General features: G+C 49.3%; 1 protein-coding gene across 2 annotated transcripts in view; it reads right to left on the bottom strand.

Annotated features, from left to right (window-relative positions):
* The window catches only part of DCTN4 (dynactin subunit 4), a 447710-nt gene that overhangs the window by 42583 nt on the left and 384816 nt on the right, over positions 1-20311 (bottom strand). For both annotated transcript variants that reach the window (XM_069654034.1, XM_069654035.1), the window contains one exon: positions 39-136. In XM_069654034.1, coding sequence (XP_069510135.1) covers positions 39-136 — 98 coding nt within the window. The remainder of the gene's footprint in view (positions 1-38; positions 137-20311) is intronic.

The raw sequence follows: 20311 nt of genomic DNA, 5'->3' as shown, positions 1-20311 counted from the left end.
GTCACCAAATAAGCAATTGCACAACAATGTTAACTCACTCTGGGTCATCCTGAAAATCCTGGGGTTCAGCCAATTCATCATACTCTGCTGCAGCATCCTTTCCTGCAAGGACAAGCTCCTTGGAGGGAACTACCACCTGTAATACAAGTTAGAGGATGTCAGTTTAATGAATGATGTGCACACATACACTATTTTGGAAGGCATACATGATAGAAAACGTTGGCTACAAAAAACATTTTTCAGTGCTAAGGTGGTTTTCGTACCACCCTTTCCAACGGATGCTACAACAACCGACACTAGGGGGCAGGTTAAAATACCGGACAAGAACGGGAAGCCAATGCCCTCTTAAAAATGGGTAGCATGGTCAGAGCAACAACACTCATCTCTCAGGTAGGGGTGGTCAGTCGACAGAAAGGTACAATTATTCCACACGCAGAGAAAAAACACCACACTGACATACAAAGAAATATATAGGTTATCAAATCACACATATAAAACTATCAGGTCAAAAACGTATTTTAGAGGATAAGACAGCATTAAACAAATAGGAAGTAGATTTATAAAAACAGTAAAGCATGCAACGACTCTCCCAGTGCTCCAATGTCTATGTGTAACCTTGAGTTGAGCACCCAACATAAAACAACAAGGGAGTGGGGAGAACCAGGAAACTATAAACCCTAGCAAGCAGGTAGTGCAGTGTGCTAAGGAGACATCCAAACCCTAGTACATGTGAAAGGCCCTATGTGTAGTGGTCAGCACACAGCAAATATGGCAGGCAGGGTATAGTATTAAAGGAACAAATTACTTACCTGTTGTTCGCCAGCATGGGTCTGGCACGGATTCACATGCTCATGAATATTCCCCGTCGTTAGGCTGGGAATCCTCAGTAAAGAAAAAAATCAGTTTCAGTTTTGTTTCTGAACTGTCTTTCTACTAATAACCAATCACTGGTCTCTGGGTCATACTGCCTCCAGCCAATGACTGCCCTCTACCTAAGCCCCATCTCTGGCAGCCATCTTCAGATTTGGTAGCACGTAAAGTGGCAGTAGGATCAAGAGAAGAGCCGCATAGGGGTTGGAGGGAGGGTTTGCATGTGTATCCATGCCAGACCCATGATGGAGAACAACAGTTACAGGTAAGTAACTTGTTCCTGGTCTGGCATGGATTCACATGCTCATGAATACTAGAATATATAGCAGTACACACATGAACAACCACGGGAGGTGGCAAGGCTCACCATTAAGCATCTCTTACCTCCTCACCAGGCTCACCTTCAAGAGAACAGGTTGCGCAGCACTGCGTGGCCAACTCTGGACGCCTCCCTGGAATCTCGGTCGACGCAGTAGAATTTCATGAAGGTGTGCGTCGACCTCCACGTAGCCGCCCTGCAGATGTCCAGCAGGGGCACACCAGACAGGAAAGCCGTAGTAGCAGCGATCGGTCTGGTTGAATGGGCTCTCGGACGGCCAGGCAACGGTCGGTTAGCCAACCGGTGACAGTGCATAATGCAGCCGGAGAGCCATCAGGAAATGGAAGCCTTGGAGAGGGCCTTCCCTTGGTTCACAGGGCCAAATTTCACAAACCGCTGTGATGTCTTCCGAAAACTCTGTGCGGTCCACGTAGAAAATCAGCGCTCTAACCACATCCAGCGAGTGCAAAGTCCTCTCAGCTGGTGACAAAGGCGACGGAAAGAAAATAGGCAACACCAAGGGCTCGTTGAGATGGAAGTCTGACGGCACCTTGGGTATGAAGGAGGGGTGCATACTCACCACTGCCCTCGTCTCGTGGAATGTCACGTACAGGGGCTTACTGGAGAGGGCCTGGATCTCTCCCACTCGTCCCGCGGAGGTGATGACCACAAGAAATGCCGTCTTCCACAATAGAAATTTTCAGCGGCGCTGAATGTGAAGGTTCGAATGGCAGACCCATGAGCCTGGTGAGCACTACGTTGCGCTCCCACGCCGGGGCCAAAGCCTTCACCGGCGGGAACGAGCGGACCAGTCCTGTCCTGAACTCCTTCACAAGGCGGTGGGACCACAGCGACGACCGCCCCAGAGTTCTGGTGTAGCGGGAGATAGCCGTCAGCGGAATTTTGATGGTGGCATGCGCCAGCCCCGCCTTGGCCAGCGACAGCAAGTACAGCAGCACTTGAGGGGCCGTAATCCTTAGAGAGTTGGTCTTCTGTGCATGGCACCAGACAGAGAACCTCTTCCACTTATGTCCATAGCACTTAAGCGTTGAGGAAGCCCTGGCAAGTACCTCCTTGTAGTCCACCGGGATATTGTAGCCTCCTAGTGCTGCAGGAGCCAGGCCTGCAGGTTCAGCGATACAAGGGCTGTGATGCAGGATCGCGCCTCCTTCCCTGGCGTACTGATCCGCGTCAGTCAAGAGCTTGACTGGAGGGGACCTTGACCTGTCCAGAAGGTCCGGGCACCATATCTGTCTTGGCCACGCTGGTGCGACGAGGATCATCCTGCACCGGGACCGTCTGAGTTGACCGATGAGTCACAGAAGCAACGGCAACAGTGGGAATGCCGTCCCAGGGAAAGGAGAATGCGTCCCCCAAGCTCCCTGGCTAGGGAAACCTGAAGGCGAACCTCCGGCACTTGGAGTTTGCCGCTGTCGTAAAGAGATCGATCTGGGGATTGCCCCATCGTCAGAAAAGGAGACCCACCTGATCTTGCCGAAGCTCCCACTGGTGGCAAGAGCGCAGCTCCCTGCTGAGTGAGTCGACAACAGTGTTCTTCACTCCTGCCAGGTGAAAGGGTACCAGGAACATCCCTTGGCTGACGGCCCAGTGCCACAGATCTTGCACTTCTTTGGAGAGAGCCGGGGATCTGGTGCCCTCCTGCTTCCGGATGTAGAACATTGTGGTGGTGTTGTCTGTGAAGACCTGTACCACCTTGCCCTTGAGGGACGGAAGGAAGGACGAGATCACAGAATATGGCCCAGAGCTCCAGGACGTTGATGTGCAGCTCCCTCTCCTCCAGTAGCCAAAGGCCTCTTGCATGGGGATCGCCGGTGTGCGCGCCCCATCCCTCCAGGGAGGCGTCCGTCGTCACAGTTTCCTGATGCGCTGGGGTCTGGAAGTCCATGCCCGCCGCAAGATGTGCACGGGTGCCCCACCACCAGATCACTTGTCGGAAATTTTCGTTGAGGGTGATCTTGTCCTCGAAGCTTCCCACCACTTGTATCCAATGGGCATCGAGGAACTCCTGCAGCAGCCGCATCTGCAACCTGCACAGCCGCAGGAGTTAGATGCATGATGGCATCATGCCGAGCAGGGACTTGATGGACCTCACCCTGGCAGCTTCCATGGTCAACAGCCGTTGTACCTTGCCCAGGATGGCCTTTATCCTCTTCTCAGACGGTAAAGCCAGCTGCGCCACCGTGTTGAGCCTGGCTCCCAAGAACAGAGCATCCTGCGATGGCACCAAGCAGGACTTCGCATAGTTTATCGAGAACCCCAGTTCTGTGAGCAGGCAGACGGTTCTCGGTGTGTGGTCGATGGCGAGTTCCCTTGACTTCGCTCGGATGAGCCAATCGTCCAGATAGGGGTAGACGTGAATCCCCTGCAGGCGCACCGCCACCGGTGCCAGGCACTTGGTGAAGACCCTTGGCGCCGACTTCAAACCAAAGGGCAGTGCCTTGAACTGATAGTGCCGCCCTTGGACCACGAAGCGCAGACATTTTCGATGTCCCTTGTGTATGGCGATGTGGAAGCATGCATCCTGCAGGTCCAGTGACGACAGGCAGTCCCTTCTTCCAGCTGTCCTAGCACGTGCTGAAGGGTGACCATCCGGAATTTCTGGGATTTTATATATTTGTTGAGGCAGCGGAGATCTAGGATGGGCCGCCAGCTGCCGGTCTTCTGTCAGACAAGGAAGTACCGCAAGTATACTCCGGAGCCTCTTCGGGACAAGCTCTATCACGCCCTTTTCCAGCATCGCTCGTACCTCCAGAAGTAGCTGTGGAATGTGGTTTTCTTTCCTAGCCACCAATGGGAAAGTGGGGACACTTCCTTTAGAACTCCAGAGTGTGTCTGTGGGCCAGGGCATCCATCACCCAACAGTCGGTGGAGATGGATTTCCACACTCTGACGAAGTTCGCCAGCCGACCTCCCACCGGGGTGCTCGGGTGGGGACCCGACATCACGGCCGGTTCAGTCCTGCTTTGCCTAGGCCTTGCCACCTTGGGCCCCCTGGCGACAACGACGTCCACCGGCCTTGCAGCGGCCCCTGTAGGCTTCCTGCAAATAACGGGCCGCCTGATGGTATGAGCAAGCGCTGCCGCCCAATCCTTTGGAGGCACCTTGAGACTTTCCTCCGGAGGTCCGAAAGGACAGCCGTCGCTGATGGAGCATGCCCAAGGCACGGGTCGTCTCGGTGTCAGCCTTGATGGCTTGCAGTGACTAGTCCACTGCCTTGTCGAACAGGTTGTTCCTGTCGAAGGGCATGTCCAGTACCCTGATCTGTACGTCCTGACGGAAATCGGTGGCCTGGAGCCAACCGAGCCGGCGAAGGCAAACGCCGCTGCCCATCTGGCGAAAACCTGTGTCGGCGATGTCTGTGGCTACCGTGATGGCATGGTCAGAAGCCACCTCGCCCTCCTGCAGGATTTCGAGGGCCTCAACTCTCTTGTCGTCCAGAAGGAAGTCCAGGAGTGGGGCGATTTTAAAACCACAGCTCCCTATCGTAGCAGGCCTTGATAGTGAGAGCATTTGCCGCCTTAATGGTAATCGCTGCCAACGAGATGACCCGATGTCCCATGGAGTCCAGCTTCTTCCCCTCGCCGTCCGGCGGGGAAGTGGATGCCGTCGCCCCTGCCGATTTCTTCTTGGCCGCAGCGGAGACTACCGAGTACCGGGACTGCTGGGCCCTGAGGCACATAGGAGCGGAATCTGGGACCTGGTACTACTACTCGTACTGGTCTCTTCGCAGGGGCCGTGGACTGGTTCTTCAGAAGGGACAGTCCCTTGTCCAGATGTCGTCCAACAGCAGGACTGATAGTACAGTCTTCCTCTTGGCCTCTCGTCTCTGATAAAGGAATCCCTCCTTCTGCTCTTCGGGGCATAGCTGGAAGAGCTCTGAGGCCCTGGCGATCATGGCGTGAGCCGAGCCAATTTCGTTGGGAGGGGAAGCACGGGGAGGGGGCGACGGGAGATCTGTTCAGTCGTCGTCGTTGGTCTCTGCTTCAGTCCCCGTCTCATCCCTTGGTGGAGGGGATGGAGGTGAAGGATGGTAGGGTGGGGGGAGGATGGGTCCGCCTTCGCTTGGATAGTGGGCTCTCTGATGGTCCAGGGGCCGCTGGGTCGTCTGCCAGATGCAAGGGCAACCTTGTCCTTATGGCTAACAAGATGTCCTCCGACCTGTCCACCGGTGGAGGCAGCGGTTGCACCGGTGTAGAGTCCTCCGGGTCTTCTTAGATCTGCCATTCCTTGCCACCTCCACGTCGCTTTCCACGTCTGCCTCGTCGGGGTCCTTCCCCGTAGGCCATGACCTCAGCAAATTGCTTGTCAAGAACCATTTTAAGTCCTCAAAGCTCGTCCTCGGAGGAGATATCCGAGTCCGGTAGGACTACCGTGCTCCGCCCCTTTGTCACTGAGGGGCTTCACCGGGGTCTTATCGATGGGCGTGAAAGACAATTTCCTATTGCTGGGCAGGGAAACTCTAGGCTTGAGGGTCGTTTCAACTGGGGCCGCCTCTGCGGTCTTCGCCAGGGACGCCACCACTCCCTCAATCGATGCCCTAGTCTGGTAAATCTGGGCCTTCGCGACCTTAGGTGCGCCTGAGGCCTTCATCGTGGGGGGAGGGCCACTGCCTTGCTCCCTCTTGGCTTTCTCCATCAGAACCGATCGTGCCGTCTCCAGAAGCTTACCCGGGTTCAAGATTTCCTTTTTATCGAGCCGGAGCGTTGACAGCGTCAGTGATGTCGCGCCCGGCCTGGCAGCCGAGGAGCCCGTACCAACGGACTCGCAGTGCTTAGCCTCATGTCGGGCCCCTGTCGCCAGAGCGCCCTCAAAGGTCTTAAAAGACCGTTCGGATTTTCTCTTCGGAGAAGTATGTTGCCAGGGCTCACCTCTCGCTGGGCTCTTCGACTCCAGCTAGTCAGGGAGTCGCTTGTGACGGTCGTTCATAGTACGGGAGGACATGTCCTTGCAGAACGCACAGGCCTCCTCGACGTGCAATTGATCTGTATGCAGGCAGTAGAGGCACTGTGAGTGTCCATCCTCTTTGAAGACGTTCTGTAGTCCATATCCTGGTCAGATCCTAATCAGAGGCATCGAGTCTCTGTTGTCTTCGGCCATGACCAAGAGGGGTAGGCCGCCAAGATCTTATGGAAATTCTCCAAGAAGTGAAATTCGACGAAAATACGCCCTTGAGGGGCATAGAGATTTCCGAAACGGGTCCCCGTTGATCGGACGATGGATCAGTGGAGCTTTAGGCTCCATTTGACCGAAAAAATAAGAGTAAACTCTATGAAAAAATGCAATACGCAGTAAAGCTCGAGAGCCAAGCAAGAGGACTCCCAAAACTTGAACGTGCTGTAAAAATCTGAAGATGGCTGCCAGAGGAAGGGCTTAGGTAGAGGGCAGTCATTGGTTGGGGCAGTATGACCCAGACCAGTGATTGGTTACTAGTAGAAAGACAGTTCAGAAACGAAACAAACAGATTTTTTTCTTTACCGAGGATTCCCAGCCTAACGACGGGGAATATTCATGAGCATGTGCATCCATGCCAGAGAAAGAAAGTAAACAATTTTTCTGAAAGAAAGTTTGACTTACAATCCCTAGGCCTAAACACACTTATTAATTTAGACCTCCTAGAAAGGGGTCTGAAACCTGAGGCTCCCCAGATGTTTTGGAATACAACTCCCATGATCCCTCATCATTGACTAAACTGGGAAGGGCTGATGGAAGTTCTAGTCAAAAACATTGTGAGAGTCGAAGGTTGCAGACCACTGTCCAAAGGTCTTTTAACAGTATTATAGCCCAGTCACCAAGAAGAATAAATTAAGGTCACGGAGGATGGAACCACAATAATCTTAGCAAAAGCCTTGAAGACTCAATGAACATTTCAGTAACAGTTACCTTCCCGATACATTTTACAGAAAAATATTAACATTGTTACTAATTGAAGTTAGTGTTTAAAGTAGATCTGTCATGGCAGAAATGAAAGGGAGGACTTTGAAAATGGATACACAAATCAAGTAATGGTGACTCTTGGTCTAGAGCTCATTGAACTGGGATACAGTAAAAATGTCCATGGGCAGGTAAGTACCCCAGAGTCACTTTAAGGAGAGTGCCAGACTCAGTTCAATGTTCCATTGCAAGTAATGGGAAAAAGGTCAATCCATACTAATGGAGGCAAGTGCATATCTACCCCACTCGTGTGGATACTTCAAATATCTACCCTAGGGAAGGCCACAGCAGACCCCAAATAAGAGTTTGGCAGATGGACCTCAGAAAGCGTATGAGAACAAAAGTATCTCCCCCCCCCAACGCAAGTCAACCGGGCACTGCAGTTAGGACATGCCACCCAGGAATCACTACGACGTACCAGGGTGACACCCAGGGCGCGGAATCACATAAATAATCACCCTCCCGAGAACTCCAATGTAGACACTCACGTTGGCGGAAATGGCTCTATGGACCCGAAACAAGTGGAGTTAGTGGACGGTTAGCTCTTCTCTACAGGTGCGGTTTTCAAGATTTGGTTATCTAGGACTTGAACCCTAGGCCAATGAAGGCCCCAGCAAACCACAATATAAAGAAAGGCTCCTCCCAAATCTGGTGAGTGAGACTCCAGCGAGAAGAGGGAACCCAAATAAACGCCTCCCACTAGCAAGGCAAAACAAAAGAAGGCAGCAGCATGGCGAACAAAAGAAGGCAGCTGCATTGCAGCAAACTCCCTCAGGACAGAGGATGGGGACACCCTTGGATGTCCCAAACTGAAGATCTGTTCAAGTGATTCACTCTCAGAACCTCTCTGCACTCCTGCGGCAGCTCACAGCCAAGCAGAACTTCCTGGTGGTAAAAGGAGGGATGTGGAGGGCTCGAACCAGCAGATGTGGGGGAGTCACTGGAGTCTCTAGGAAATCTAGATTGGACTTCTAGCAGCAAAAAACCCAAACCATGATATGGCCAAGGTATTGCACTCCATGTTACAGTAACCAGCAAGCAGGAGAGTGAGCTAGGGGCAGGGCAGAACCTACACACACCTATGAAAGGTGATTGGTTTAAGGTTGGCCAGCCAATCATAAAAAGGGTCTGAGGGTCAGATGGCGAACCATGCTGTTTTGATATTGGGACTGCCACTCAGCCAAAATCACTCCCACAGGAAGTCAGAGGGCTACAACAGGGACCTCTAGTAGCCTAAACCAGTTAGGCCCAGTATGGAGGCCACCCCATGATGAGGTCAAAAAGAGCCCACCTTGCCAGAATGGCCATTTTGATCCTATGCCGAGTTCACCTAGACAAGGGGAAAATTAACAGCCTTCACCAGAGGGTTGTGAGAAAAAAAAATCTCCCCGATGACCACCAAAAAGCACCTGCAAGAGCCTATTTCACATTCACACCTGTAACTATTCATCAAACTCAAGTTCTAAATCAACTCCAGATCTTGATAAATAGCGCCAGCCTAACAGTTAATCCAGAGAGGCATCAAGACAACATCACTGTGGCTTCATGTAAGATCCAGAATCCAATTCAAGGGCCCCTTGCCGACTCATAAGGCTCAATATGGACATTCATTCAGTATCTCATGAACAAATGTAGCCTTTGCTGACGGTCCATGTCCCAACGACAGATGGTAGTTCTTACCTCAGAAATGTAAAAGTTTACTTTAAAGCACATGTGAACGATATGGCCGATAAGTGTGCATAAGAGAATTTGATAACTGGGCACAATGTAAACTGGTAATGATGCAGTAACTAAGTTCAAAAACACAAAACTTTTTTTTTTGAAGTACAGTGAGACTCCACAGCAAGTCCCAGATTCCCCATGGCACATAGAAACATGTATCGCCATATGAAGTCATTGTCTCTGGAGCTCATCTGGACAGTTGCATTCGTAGGGTGTTTGGAATTCACTGCGGAATCCACATACTGCGAGTTTATCCACATGTGTGAATGTGGTGACCATTCCCAATAGTTGGTTCCAAATGTTTGTTGGGGAGAATTTTCATTTCTGTGCCAATTCCCTTTAACCGTAGGGACGCACATCTCTTTTGCTGGACTCAGGGCTTTTTGAATTTTACTCTGGAGTGAGTAGGTCCTTTTTATCACTCACTTGTGTGTTTTTCTGACTATGAATTTCTATGTTCCATTCTGTTTTATGGAGTCTGGTAAACTCCATAGCCATCTGCTTTTGCATTGTGACACACAGCACCTATTGTGTAGTGCCACTGAGAAGACCCTTGGAGTCCTCTAAATGTTTAACTACATTTTCTCGGGTGAACAACGGTTCCCAAGAATAGTAAGATGACCAGTGTCTTACTTATCTTTACTTTATGGATCCAGCACACACCACCCTATGTGGAGTGCTGCGGGGTTACATAGTAATTCCTTTAACCCATTCCTTTCTTTTTTAATACCTAGTGACATATCTGCAGGCCGATACCTCAGCTGCAGTGCTGCACCCAAGAGTGACCATTTTCTTAAAATGGCCCCTGTGTTCTTTTTTTGCCATTCCTAGTTAGTTTCTTCTAGGCTTTTACTCTGTTTGCATCAGGTTTGAGTCCTTTGTGTAGTTTGCCTTTGGTGGGCTTCAGCCCTGAAGCCCACACAGGCTCCAGTGCGTCTGGAAAGGCAGGAAGTGAGGGGAAGGCCCAACAAGTTCTCTGTCCTTTGTCTCTAGGTGTGCCTGAGTGAAACCATTTCCAATTGGCCGGCTGGCTTCCTGGAGGACAGCCACCCTGTTGTGAGAGTGACAGCCTAGGGCTGTGAATGAGTGGGAACTTGCATAAAAAGCGAGGGTTTTGGGACTAGAAGGAGAGTCGACCACTGGAGGACAACACCCGAAGCAGAACACGAGAGAAGACGCTAGCAGCTCCCTCCTGGACTGCAAAGTGCCCGGTGAAGCCGTGCAGCTGTGCCAACCCCATTTTCGAATAGACAATGAAAACGTGTAAAGGACGACTTCCTCCCTTAGGCTGGTGGGACCAACTAGCCTCGAGACGAACAAGTTACTCTTACCTGGTAACGTTCTTTCGATGGGATGGTACGACGACATATTCCATATCTATGACAGTAATCACCACAGATGTGCTGATTCGGAAAATCTTTCGGCGTCTGCGTCGATACGCCGTCCTCGAGGACCTCCTCCGACGGCCGACGTCACCAGAAGTTACAAGTAGGACGCACGACGCCTGTAGCCTCAGTTGTAGTTTTTTCCCCAGAACGTGTGGCACCAATCGTCTGCCAGTATGACCACAGAAAGCCTTGCGGAAACGTAAGCTGCAATTGCATAAGAAATTCTGTAGCGGGGAAGGCAGGGAGGGAGCGATATGGAATACGTCGTTAGACCATCCCATCAAAAGAACGTTACAAGGTAAGAGAGTAACTTGTTCTTCGAGGGGATTTGGGTCCACCGACGTAATCCATATCCAAAGCAGTACCAAAGTAAGGAGGTGGGAAAAGAATTTAGAATATACAAATTTAGAATGCCTAATCAAATTGCAGAGTAAAGGACCGCCTTGCCAAAGGCCAGATCCTGCCCCTGGAGATAGAATCGAGGGAGTAGTGACGTACAAAAGTATGGACCGAAGCCCAGGTGGCTGCATCACAGATGTTACGAATAGGAACACCCCATTGCAGGGCAGTAGAGGCAGCCATACCCCAGCCAGCAAGACGAACAGTGGGTCCTTACCCGCCAAGCCGTAACATTCAAAAATTGCCAGAATAATCCAGTGAGACAGTCTGCTTAGTCACAGCTTGTCACAGCTTGTCCCAAACGCTTTCCAGCGTAACCAATGAAGAATTGATCGTCCACTCTGACCCAGGACATGAGTGAAATATAAAAAAGCTTAAAGGAATGGTTCGCCCAAAAAAATGTTATTGCAAAAAAAGATGGGCAATAATAAAAAAATAGATAAGGAATTAAAAAAAAAAAAAAAATAGTGCCAATGCAAAATTTTGAGCAATTGAAGCTCAAAATTTACAAAAGCAAGCACATGGGGGCATCCATTTTGTGAAATGGATGCCCGCCTGTGCTCGCTTTTGGGGCACTAATGAAGGAAAAGCCAGCCAGCTGTAGTAAACAAAAGCTACCACTGGGTGGCTTTTCCTTCATTGGTGCCGGGACTCTGATGACGCAGACCGGAGACTACAGGCAGAAAAGCTGCAGCTGCATCTCGGTAAGTGCCATTTATTTTTAAAAAATAAGCACTAGCGGCAGGTTTTTTTCTACGTTTTCCAGGCTGGAGGAGCCCGGAAAACTTAGAAATAAAACTGCAGCTTTAAAAACTTTGTATTTATGTTTGCGGTAGCTTTTGAAGCTCCCCTGGGGGAGCACCGGAAAGTGATAGCCACGGCAGGCAGAAACAACGCGGTTGTGTTTCAAAAACGCTGCGGTTTTTCTTTCCAAGTTTCTCAGGCTCCTCCGAGCCGGAGGAGCCTGAGAAACTTAGAAAGAAAAATTGCAGCGTTTTCAAACACAATAACGTATTTATGTTTGCGGTAGCTTTTGAAGCTACCGCAAACATAAATACAACGTTTTTAAAGCTGCAGTTTTATTTCTAGGTTTTCCGGGCTCCTCCAGCCCGGAAAACCTAGAAAAAAAAAAAAAACAGCAGCTAGTGCTTATTTATTTTTAAAAGAAATAGCACTTACCGAGATGCAGCTGCAGCTTTTCTGTCTGTAGTCTCCTGTCTGCGTCCTCTGAGTCCCGGCACCAATGAAGGAAAAGCCACCCAGCGGTAGCTTTTGTTTACTACAGCTGGCTGGCTTTTCCTTCATTAGTGCTGCAAAAGCAAGCACAGGCAGGCATCGATTTCACAAAATGGATGCCCTCATGTGCTTCCTTTTGTACATTTTGAGCTTCATTTGCTCAAAATTGTACATAGGGACTTAAAAAAAAAATGTGGCAATCTATTTTTTTTGTTTATTATTGGCCAACTTTTTTTGCAATAAAATATTTTGGGCAAACCATTCCTTTAAAGCTCTCCTACAAATCGAGCCTATGGAGCCTCTCCTCTTCCTTACCAGGATGCGGAGGAGGATAAAATGCCAGAAGAATAACCTTCTGGCCTAAATGAAATTCCAACACCACCTTCGGAAGAAAGGAAGGACGGGCTCTAAGGACAACCCTGTCCTTATGAAACACAGTGAAGGGTGGCTTAACTGAAAGTGCCTGTAACTAACTCACTCTGCGAGCGGAAGTGACCACAACTAAAAATACAGTTTCAAGGGTTAACAGTCTCAAAGAACAAGAATGCAAAGGCGGAGCACCCATTAGAAACTTGAAAACAAGGTTCAGATCCCAACCCGGCACCTGGAAAGGTGACGGAGGGAACACATTAGTGAGCCCTTTCAAAAACTGAGAAATTAAAGGGATTTTAAAATAAGAATACTCCTCAGACGAATGCTTAAATATAGACAGCGCCGCCAGGTAACCTTTGATGGTACCCACCTGCAGGCCCCTGTGGGCCAAAGAAAGCAAAAAAGACAGAACCACAGGAATGTCACATGAAAAAGGATCCACATCCTTAACCCTGCACCAGTCGCAGAACTTCCTCCAACGGCAACAGTACAGGGACTTCGTTGCCGGCCGTCTGGCCGAAAGCAACACCTCCATCCGTCTTCAGGGAGGTCCCAATCCTTATACCTCAACCTTTCAGAAGCCAAGCGTGAAGGTTGAGGGACCTGACCTCTGGGTGGAGAACATGACCCCCTCCCGTGAGAGCAGATCGACTCGGTAGGGAAGACGACGTGGAGGGCAGATGGACAATTCGAGAAGGTCCGGGTACCACGTCCTCCGGGCCCACGCTGGAGCAACGAGGATCATTCGGGAACCGAACCTCCGCAGCACTTGCTGGATGACGGGGACTGGAGGAAACGCGTACAGCAGTGGGAAGGACCACTCCACCACGAACGCGTCTCCTAAGGCTCCTCTTGGAGGCAATTCCCGCGAGCAGAACCTTTCGCACTTCTGGTTGACACTGGAGGCGAAGAGATCCACTTGAGGGGTCCCCCAAAGGGCGACGATCTCCAGGAGAATCTCCTGAGCCAACTCACTCGTGAGAGATCGCGCTCTGCCTGCTCAGAGCGTCCGCCGTATCGTTTTCGTCTCTGGCCAGATGAACTGCCGAGATCGAAACTTCCTGCTGGATTGCCCAGAACCAGAGCTGCATCGCCTCCCTGCAAAGAGGAAGTGACCCTGCGCCCCCCTTTTTGTTGAGGTACGTCATGGCCACTGTGTTGTCCGTCAGGATCAGGACATTCTTTCCTTGCACAGTCGGCAGAAAAGCTTTCAGGGCAAGCCTGACGACCCTCAGCTCCAACAGATTGATATGGAGTCTGGACTCCGACGGAGACCAACGACCGCTGTCAACTCGTTGGCATGAGCACCCCATCCTGTGAGGGATACGTCCGTCCCGATCGTCACCTCCGGCCAGGGTAGCCAAAATGGAAAAATGGAGCCCCCCTCATCAGATTGCCTTCGCCGGTCCACCACAGAAGGTCCTGGGCGACCGATGGCGGCACCTGAACGGGGTCAGACATCCTGCCGGAGGACTGAGACCACTGGAGCCTGAGAGCCCATTGAAGAGATCTCATCCGCAACCAACGCTGGGCATGCTGAAACTTGTGCACCATCTGCTGAATGTGCTGAGCCCTCACCTGGGGAGGAAAACACTGCCCCAGGGACGTGTCGAGCACTGCTCCGATGTACTGGAGCCGCTGAGTTGGCGTCAAGTGGGACTTCTTTAAGTTGAGGGAGAAGCCCAGCCTGTGAAGGGACTGGCAGGTGACGGACAGAGGACCCAGGACTTGCTCAGGAAAGCGCACCCTGATCAACCAATCTTCCAGGTAGGGGTAGACGTGAATCCCCCCCCTTTCCTGAGATACGCTGCCGTCACCACCATGAGCTTGGTGAAAACCCTCGGGCGGAGGTCAATCCGAACGGCAGGACCCGAAACTGAAAGTGCGAGTCGCCAACCGCGAACCTCAGGTACTTCTTGTGCTTTGGATGGAACGGCACATGAAAATAAGCCTCCTTGAGGTCTAGAGACACCAACCAGCCCTTAAGTTGAAGGGCCTGGAGGACTTCAGAGAGTAACTAACACACAGGGATTTTACTCAAATACACATTACCTCAAACAGCGGGTATGTGTCCTTTCTGTTACCAGAGAAACACTATAACACACAAAACAGAGTAAGGAACAAAAGCTTCACCAGAGCTATTTATTATATTGTGCAATTAATGCGACCCTAACTCTTTCCCTAGAGGGAGTACACTATGCTAACCCTGCATGATGTTTCTAACCCTCAAAAGCACTAATGCGCCGGCTACCGGCAGGGAATGCATGGGGACTATTTGTGCCCTATGTCGAAACAATGAAAAAACCTTTTCACAATGAACTACACAGTAAATTTTATACATACAAATTTCATACAGCTATGGGTCATTAGCCCAAACAATTAAAACCAAAGCAGTTACGGGAAAACCATTTCCCGGCTGCACCCTTGGATGAAACAGACCGGTCACGTGGGACTCGGCGTCAAACACTGACAATTTAATTGCCCTCCCTGAGGTGTGTCTGGTTGATCCAGGAGTAATTTCTAAAACATTTTGTAAAAGTATAAGTGTCGCACAGATTCTCAGCACCATATGCACTCTATACTCAACTCGTTTTTTACAGGTGCATGAACCATTCTCCTGTGCGGGAATACATGACAACTCTATAAAAGAAAACAGATTCTCTGACAATAATTCAAACAATTTTTGTCTAAAAGTGCATAAGTCCACTTGTGTCACTCTAAATGAGGTGACATCTGTATGTCTGGTCGACCGGTTTCAATGATGTCTTGCGTATATCATATTCTTCAGGACCCATTATTGCTTCTTTTGACCCAATCAGCAAGCCCCGTAGGGGCGGGATTGCGACATATCCTGTGGATAAAATTGGAGAACGTCAAAATGACTTCTCTCATATATGGGAAAAAGCATACGGCATTTCTTAATGGCTTTTATTGATGGAATGAAGTAATTTTGCTTTCCAATGTACTGAACAAGTCAATTTGTGACATTAAAAAAGAGGCTATCTTCACCCTGCCCCATCACCATTGAGTGCATGACATTATGTCTAATCTGACAAAATCGTACCTGTCCAACTATTTGTATGTGCGAAGAAGAGGCACATTCGATTTCTGTAGTGTTGCCACTTTCAGATAGTCAAGTTGGGACGCCTAAAATGGTGCTTAATCTGCAACATAAGAACACTCATGTTGCATTATCTGTGCCTATACTCCCGAGGGATCACATCACCTTGTCCTCAAATGTATTGTACCCGCAGTTGTAAAACTATTTATTTACCTTGCCACTCAAACATCCCTTCGATGAGGTGAGCTTCTTATAGTCTCGCAACCTTATTCGTGATGCTTTTGAAGGGGTCCTGCAAGAAAGGGGATTGCAGAGCCTTAATCGCAATGGATCTTTTCTTCGATGTTTTATTTTTATCTATATTAAGTGGAAGAGACCAGATGGCCGGTGCAGTCGCCAAGGGTGGCCCGCTCATTTATATCTCCTGGTGGTTCAGAGAGTAACCATCTTGAACTTGTCCTTTCTGAGGAGTTTGTTCAAACCGCGCAAGTCCATGATGGGTCTCAAATCCCCGTCTTTATTCGAAATAAAAAAATAAGGGGAATACCATCCCTTGTTCCTCTCCGCTACAGGTACCAGTTCTATGGCGCCTTTCTCCAGCAGGGATTGAAATTCCTGCGCAAGGAGTGGATCCGGACTCTTCAAAGAGAGATTCCCTGGTGGATTGTCTTGATGCCTCTGCCGGAAAGGAAGACAGTAGCCGTGGGCTATGATCTCCAGAACCCACACATCTGAAGTAATGACACGCCATTCTACAAGATGCTGCGCCAGCCTTCCCCCAACCGGTGAAGAATGGGCCTCAGGACTGAGCAGAAGCGGCTGCGGTGTTGGAAGGTAAAGAGGCAACTGCCCAAGCAGCCTTGGCACCTCGAGTACCTTGTTTTCCACCTCTGGCACTCTTACAGTTGCCCCGTTGACTTGCAGCTCCTCTCGCTTTACTAAAGGAGGAGTAATAACGAAAGGAACCTCCCCTCCATTGCTGTCCCCTAGGACGAAAAGGCGGTGGTTGGTGAACTGCAGCGCCCAGCGACTTTGCTGCAGCTTTGGAGGTCTGCAACCTCTCAAGGCTCTCGTCAGCCTTGCTGCCAAAAAAGATGTTCACCATCAAAGGGCATGTTAAGGAGCCTGGCTTGCAAGTCAGGAGCAAACCCCGACTTCCTCAACCACGCAAACCTGCGTATCACAGTGCTCGCCGCCATGGAGCGGCTGACACGGACTCACACATGGCATCCTTGCCATCCTGAATAATAGCAAGAAAACCATCCCGTTCGTCCCCTTCGGGAATATGTTCAGCCGCTTAGGCAATACAGTTCCACAGAGTGTGCGTGAAACGAGACGAGGCACATACAGAGTTGGCTGCCTGAAGCGCCACTTTCTTCGCCCAGCCATCAAAACGCTTGTCGTCCCTATCAGGAGGGATGGTAGGATACGACGCCTGCTTTGCTGGGGCCGTAGCCGCCTGCACCGCCAAACTTTCCAGAGTGGGGTGCGTGGTCAAGTAGCAGGGGTCACTACTGGCTGGGCGGTATTTTCGTGGCAAAGACTTGCCCACTGCCGGGAGACTCTCCGGAGCAGTCCACGACCACTTGTGAGTGCATTGTCTCCCGAAGTCCGAATCCGACAGATCTTCGTGGGCATCCAGAGGACCCTACAGAAGCAAGAAATCAGCGTCCAGAGTCCAGGAATGAGGGATCAAGGCAATCCCAACCAGAGCTTTTCATTGTTCATTGGCGCTGAGAAAAAGGCACCAAAACCACAGACGCTGAATCAATGGAAACCCATTGCTGCAGAGCCCCTCTCTCTCAAGTGCTGCCGCAGGAGCCTGCCAGATGTTCTCATTTCGTCACCAGGGCTAAGGACCAGGAACAAGGGTCTACTGCATTCCACCGTGAAGGCAACCACCTGGAACACTTCATTTTCAAGGCACTGTGGGGCTTGCGGTATTTGATCCTTTTGCCATTTGGGGTGCTTCCTATCTCTGGTAGTACAATTTAAACCTACACTAAGTTGATCGAAACTTACCTGCATTGGCCTTACAGCTTGAGCTTTCTAAAGGTGACTTCTCTTGAGTTGCTACAATTTCTCTTTTGAACACAGACTATTTAAGATCATTTTTCTAAGATGAAGAGCATCAGAACTTTAACTTTGCCCAATGACTTTGGCTGTCCTGGCTCCTAAAGGCCTCCTTCTGAACCTATTGTCTTTGGCAGGGCTTGTTCCCTCACAGGTTTTAAATGTTGAACACTTTAATCTTGGGATAATAGACTGCCTGCATCCCTTTGGAGAAACCAACAGTTCTTATAACCTATTAGCTGCTCTGGTCTAACCCTAACCTTCCCTTCCCCGAAAAACTCAATATTGCAAAGGTGATACAATATAAATTTTATACTGACCTCAAATGACGTCACCTCCAGGTGCTGGAACATGTGTAACATATTAATGAATTACTCATCTGCTTTATTGTTCATTTTTTTGAATTGACTCCTAATTTGAGATTAATGTTACAGCTAATTACTGCTTTTTTAAAGAATGCTTTAAATATCTTTGTGTATAAATAAATATGTATTACATAACAAGTGTGACAGTGTTTAATCGGATACTTGTATTTATTAGTTTCATTGCACAGTTCTAAAGCTCACATTACTCCCCCTTAAAATGAGTCTAGCTGCTCAGTCACGCTACCAACTTGTGTAGTACAGGCCTATATTAAAAGGTGGGTTACCTAATACCAAGTGTAGTCCCACACCGGTTGGACTGCACCAATTCTTACCCAACACTGGTGGCAGGTGGTGGGATTGGTGTAAAGTGGTTGCATGGACTATTGGTTGCAGTTGTGCCCAAATAAACCATCCACAAGCCTCGCTCCACCAAAAAGAAAAGTAATCTTGTAACTGAAATAATGCAAGGAACAGATAATTTTTATGAATAGTCCCTTACTGCACTTAAAATGGAACAATTGAAAAATTTAAGTAGGACAAGATGCAAAATCACCAAAACCCTGGGAGGAGACCCATAACCCCTACACCTAATCTTGATATGGAAATTAATTAAACTGATAGTTTAGAGCTTAGCTCCAATCTGCCAAATGGGTCACAAGGTGAGGATTCTCGAGGAGTGAGCAACTACCCTCTTCAGCCTGTTCCTGCAATTCAACAGTCTCCTATCACGATCCCTGTGGGTCACAATCTAAGCCCAGAATATCGATCTCTTGAAAGAATTAGACTGCAACTAGAATTCAAGAAACTTGCAGTGCAATCTGAAGACAAAGAGAGGAGGCGGAGAGAGAGGGAAATGCAGCATGAGTATGATATGAAAGAGATGTCAATTGATTCTGCTTCCTTCACAGGGTCCTCTCGGTCTACTAGTCCTAAGAGACATTGCCTACCAAAAGAGGATGCAAGTATGCATCATCATAAACTTTTGAATTGGTCGAGTACATTTGAATTCACTTATGTTTTGCTGAATATTTGTGGGAATGATTTAGTTGCATGGATCATGTCTAGGCTCCTCCAGAATGGTTGTGATGCTATTATGTGGGATGCTATTATATGGAGTGCTGCAGACAGGAAAGATTATGAACTAGTCAAATGGGCACTTGCTGCCAAATTTGGGAAGACTCCATCTCAATACCTTGGGTCTGCTGGGACAACAGAATATAGATGTGTATAACGCAATACCCGACAATAAAAAAACGATTATAAAGGACAGTGTACCTGTAAATAGTCAGAAGACTCCTGTCATCAGACACTGGGGCCAGCATTACAGTGGTCGGTGAAAGCTTCTTCAAACCAGAGGATGTAGCCAAGGCACCCAAAGGTCCCACCAAACTTGCTGGAGACCCCGTCCAAATGGTTCCCATTTTGCCAGCCCTCGTCCAGTGCAATAACATGACTGTACAAATTCCTGTTAGTGTGCAATGTGAAGTAACTGGGAGAGTTTTGTTGGGGAATGACTTGAACGCTCTTGGAGTAGTCTCCAGTACCCCTATGCCGCCCATCAAAGAGTTGACAAGATTGGCCAGAGAGGCAACCTTAAGAGACTCAGTTTGAGGTCCAGAACCTCAAACCAGCAGACATGCCAACTTTCCACTTCTAGAAAGAAGAAAGGGACCAAGGAGCAATCCAGATTCTATGGAAAGAAAAAGGGTCTCAGACCCAAACCTGCTCTGAAAACAAGCACTTCCCCGAGAGGACAGTCCCAGGTCACCCCAGTGACCCCATCCCCAGTTGAAACAGAATGGGTGGAGGAACCAAATCCTGAAAACCCAGCTACTGGTGAAACAGAACTGGAGGAGATCCTTCCCTGCTTGGAAGGTCTGGATCCTAGAGACTATCCCAAGCTACAAACTTTGCATGCAGAAGGTTGACCCTCTAGGGTGAATTTCAGCAGAGACCAGAAAGTGTTCCGCTCTAGAAGGTCTGAGACAACATACAGCTTCCCAGCTGGAAGGGTAAGAGCCAGGGAAGCATAGACTACTGGGAGGATGGACTCCTCTATAGTGAGCACACAGAATCTACCCCAGTGGACTTCAGGTGACTGGTAGTACCCCAAGAGGTGAGATCTAAGCTACTACAAGTAGCAAATGAGATACCTCTGGCTGGTCACTTGAACTCCAATAAGACCAAAGATAGTCTCTCAGTACTTTTACTGGCCCCAAGATGGGTGCAGATGTTGACAAACATTGAGCTGCCACACCAGCCAGACCTCTGGCAAAAGTGGATCCCAGGAGTGTGGCACCTTTAGTGCCCTTCCCAGTGGTGGGAGTTCCTTTTGAAAGGGTGGGGATTAACATTGTTGGTCCCCTAGACCCCCTCCCTACTTCCTCAGGAAATCGAATTATATTGGTTGTGGTAGACCATACTACCAGATACCTTGAGGCTATACCTATGAGGACTGTTTCTGTCCAAGCAGTGGCTAAGGCCCTACTGGTATTTGTACCAGGGTTGGGTTTCCTAAGGAAGTTCTCTCTGACAGGAGATCTAATTGTATGCC

The sequence above is a fragment of the Ambystoma mexicanum genome, chromosome 3q (assembly GCF_040938575.1).
Source record: "Ambystoma mexicanum isolate Mex_15411 chromosome 3q, UKY_AmexF1_1, whole genome shotgun sequence".
NCBI lineage: Eukaryota > Metazoa > Chordata > Amphibia > Caudata > Ambystomatidae > Ambystoma > Ambystoma mexicanum.
This window is presented reverse-complemented; position numbering and strand designations above follow the sequence as displayed.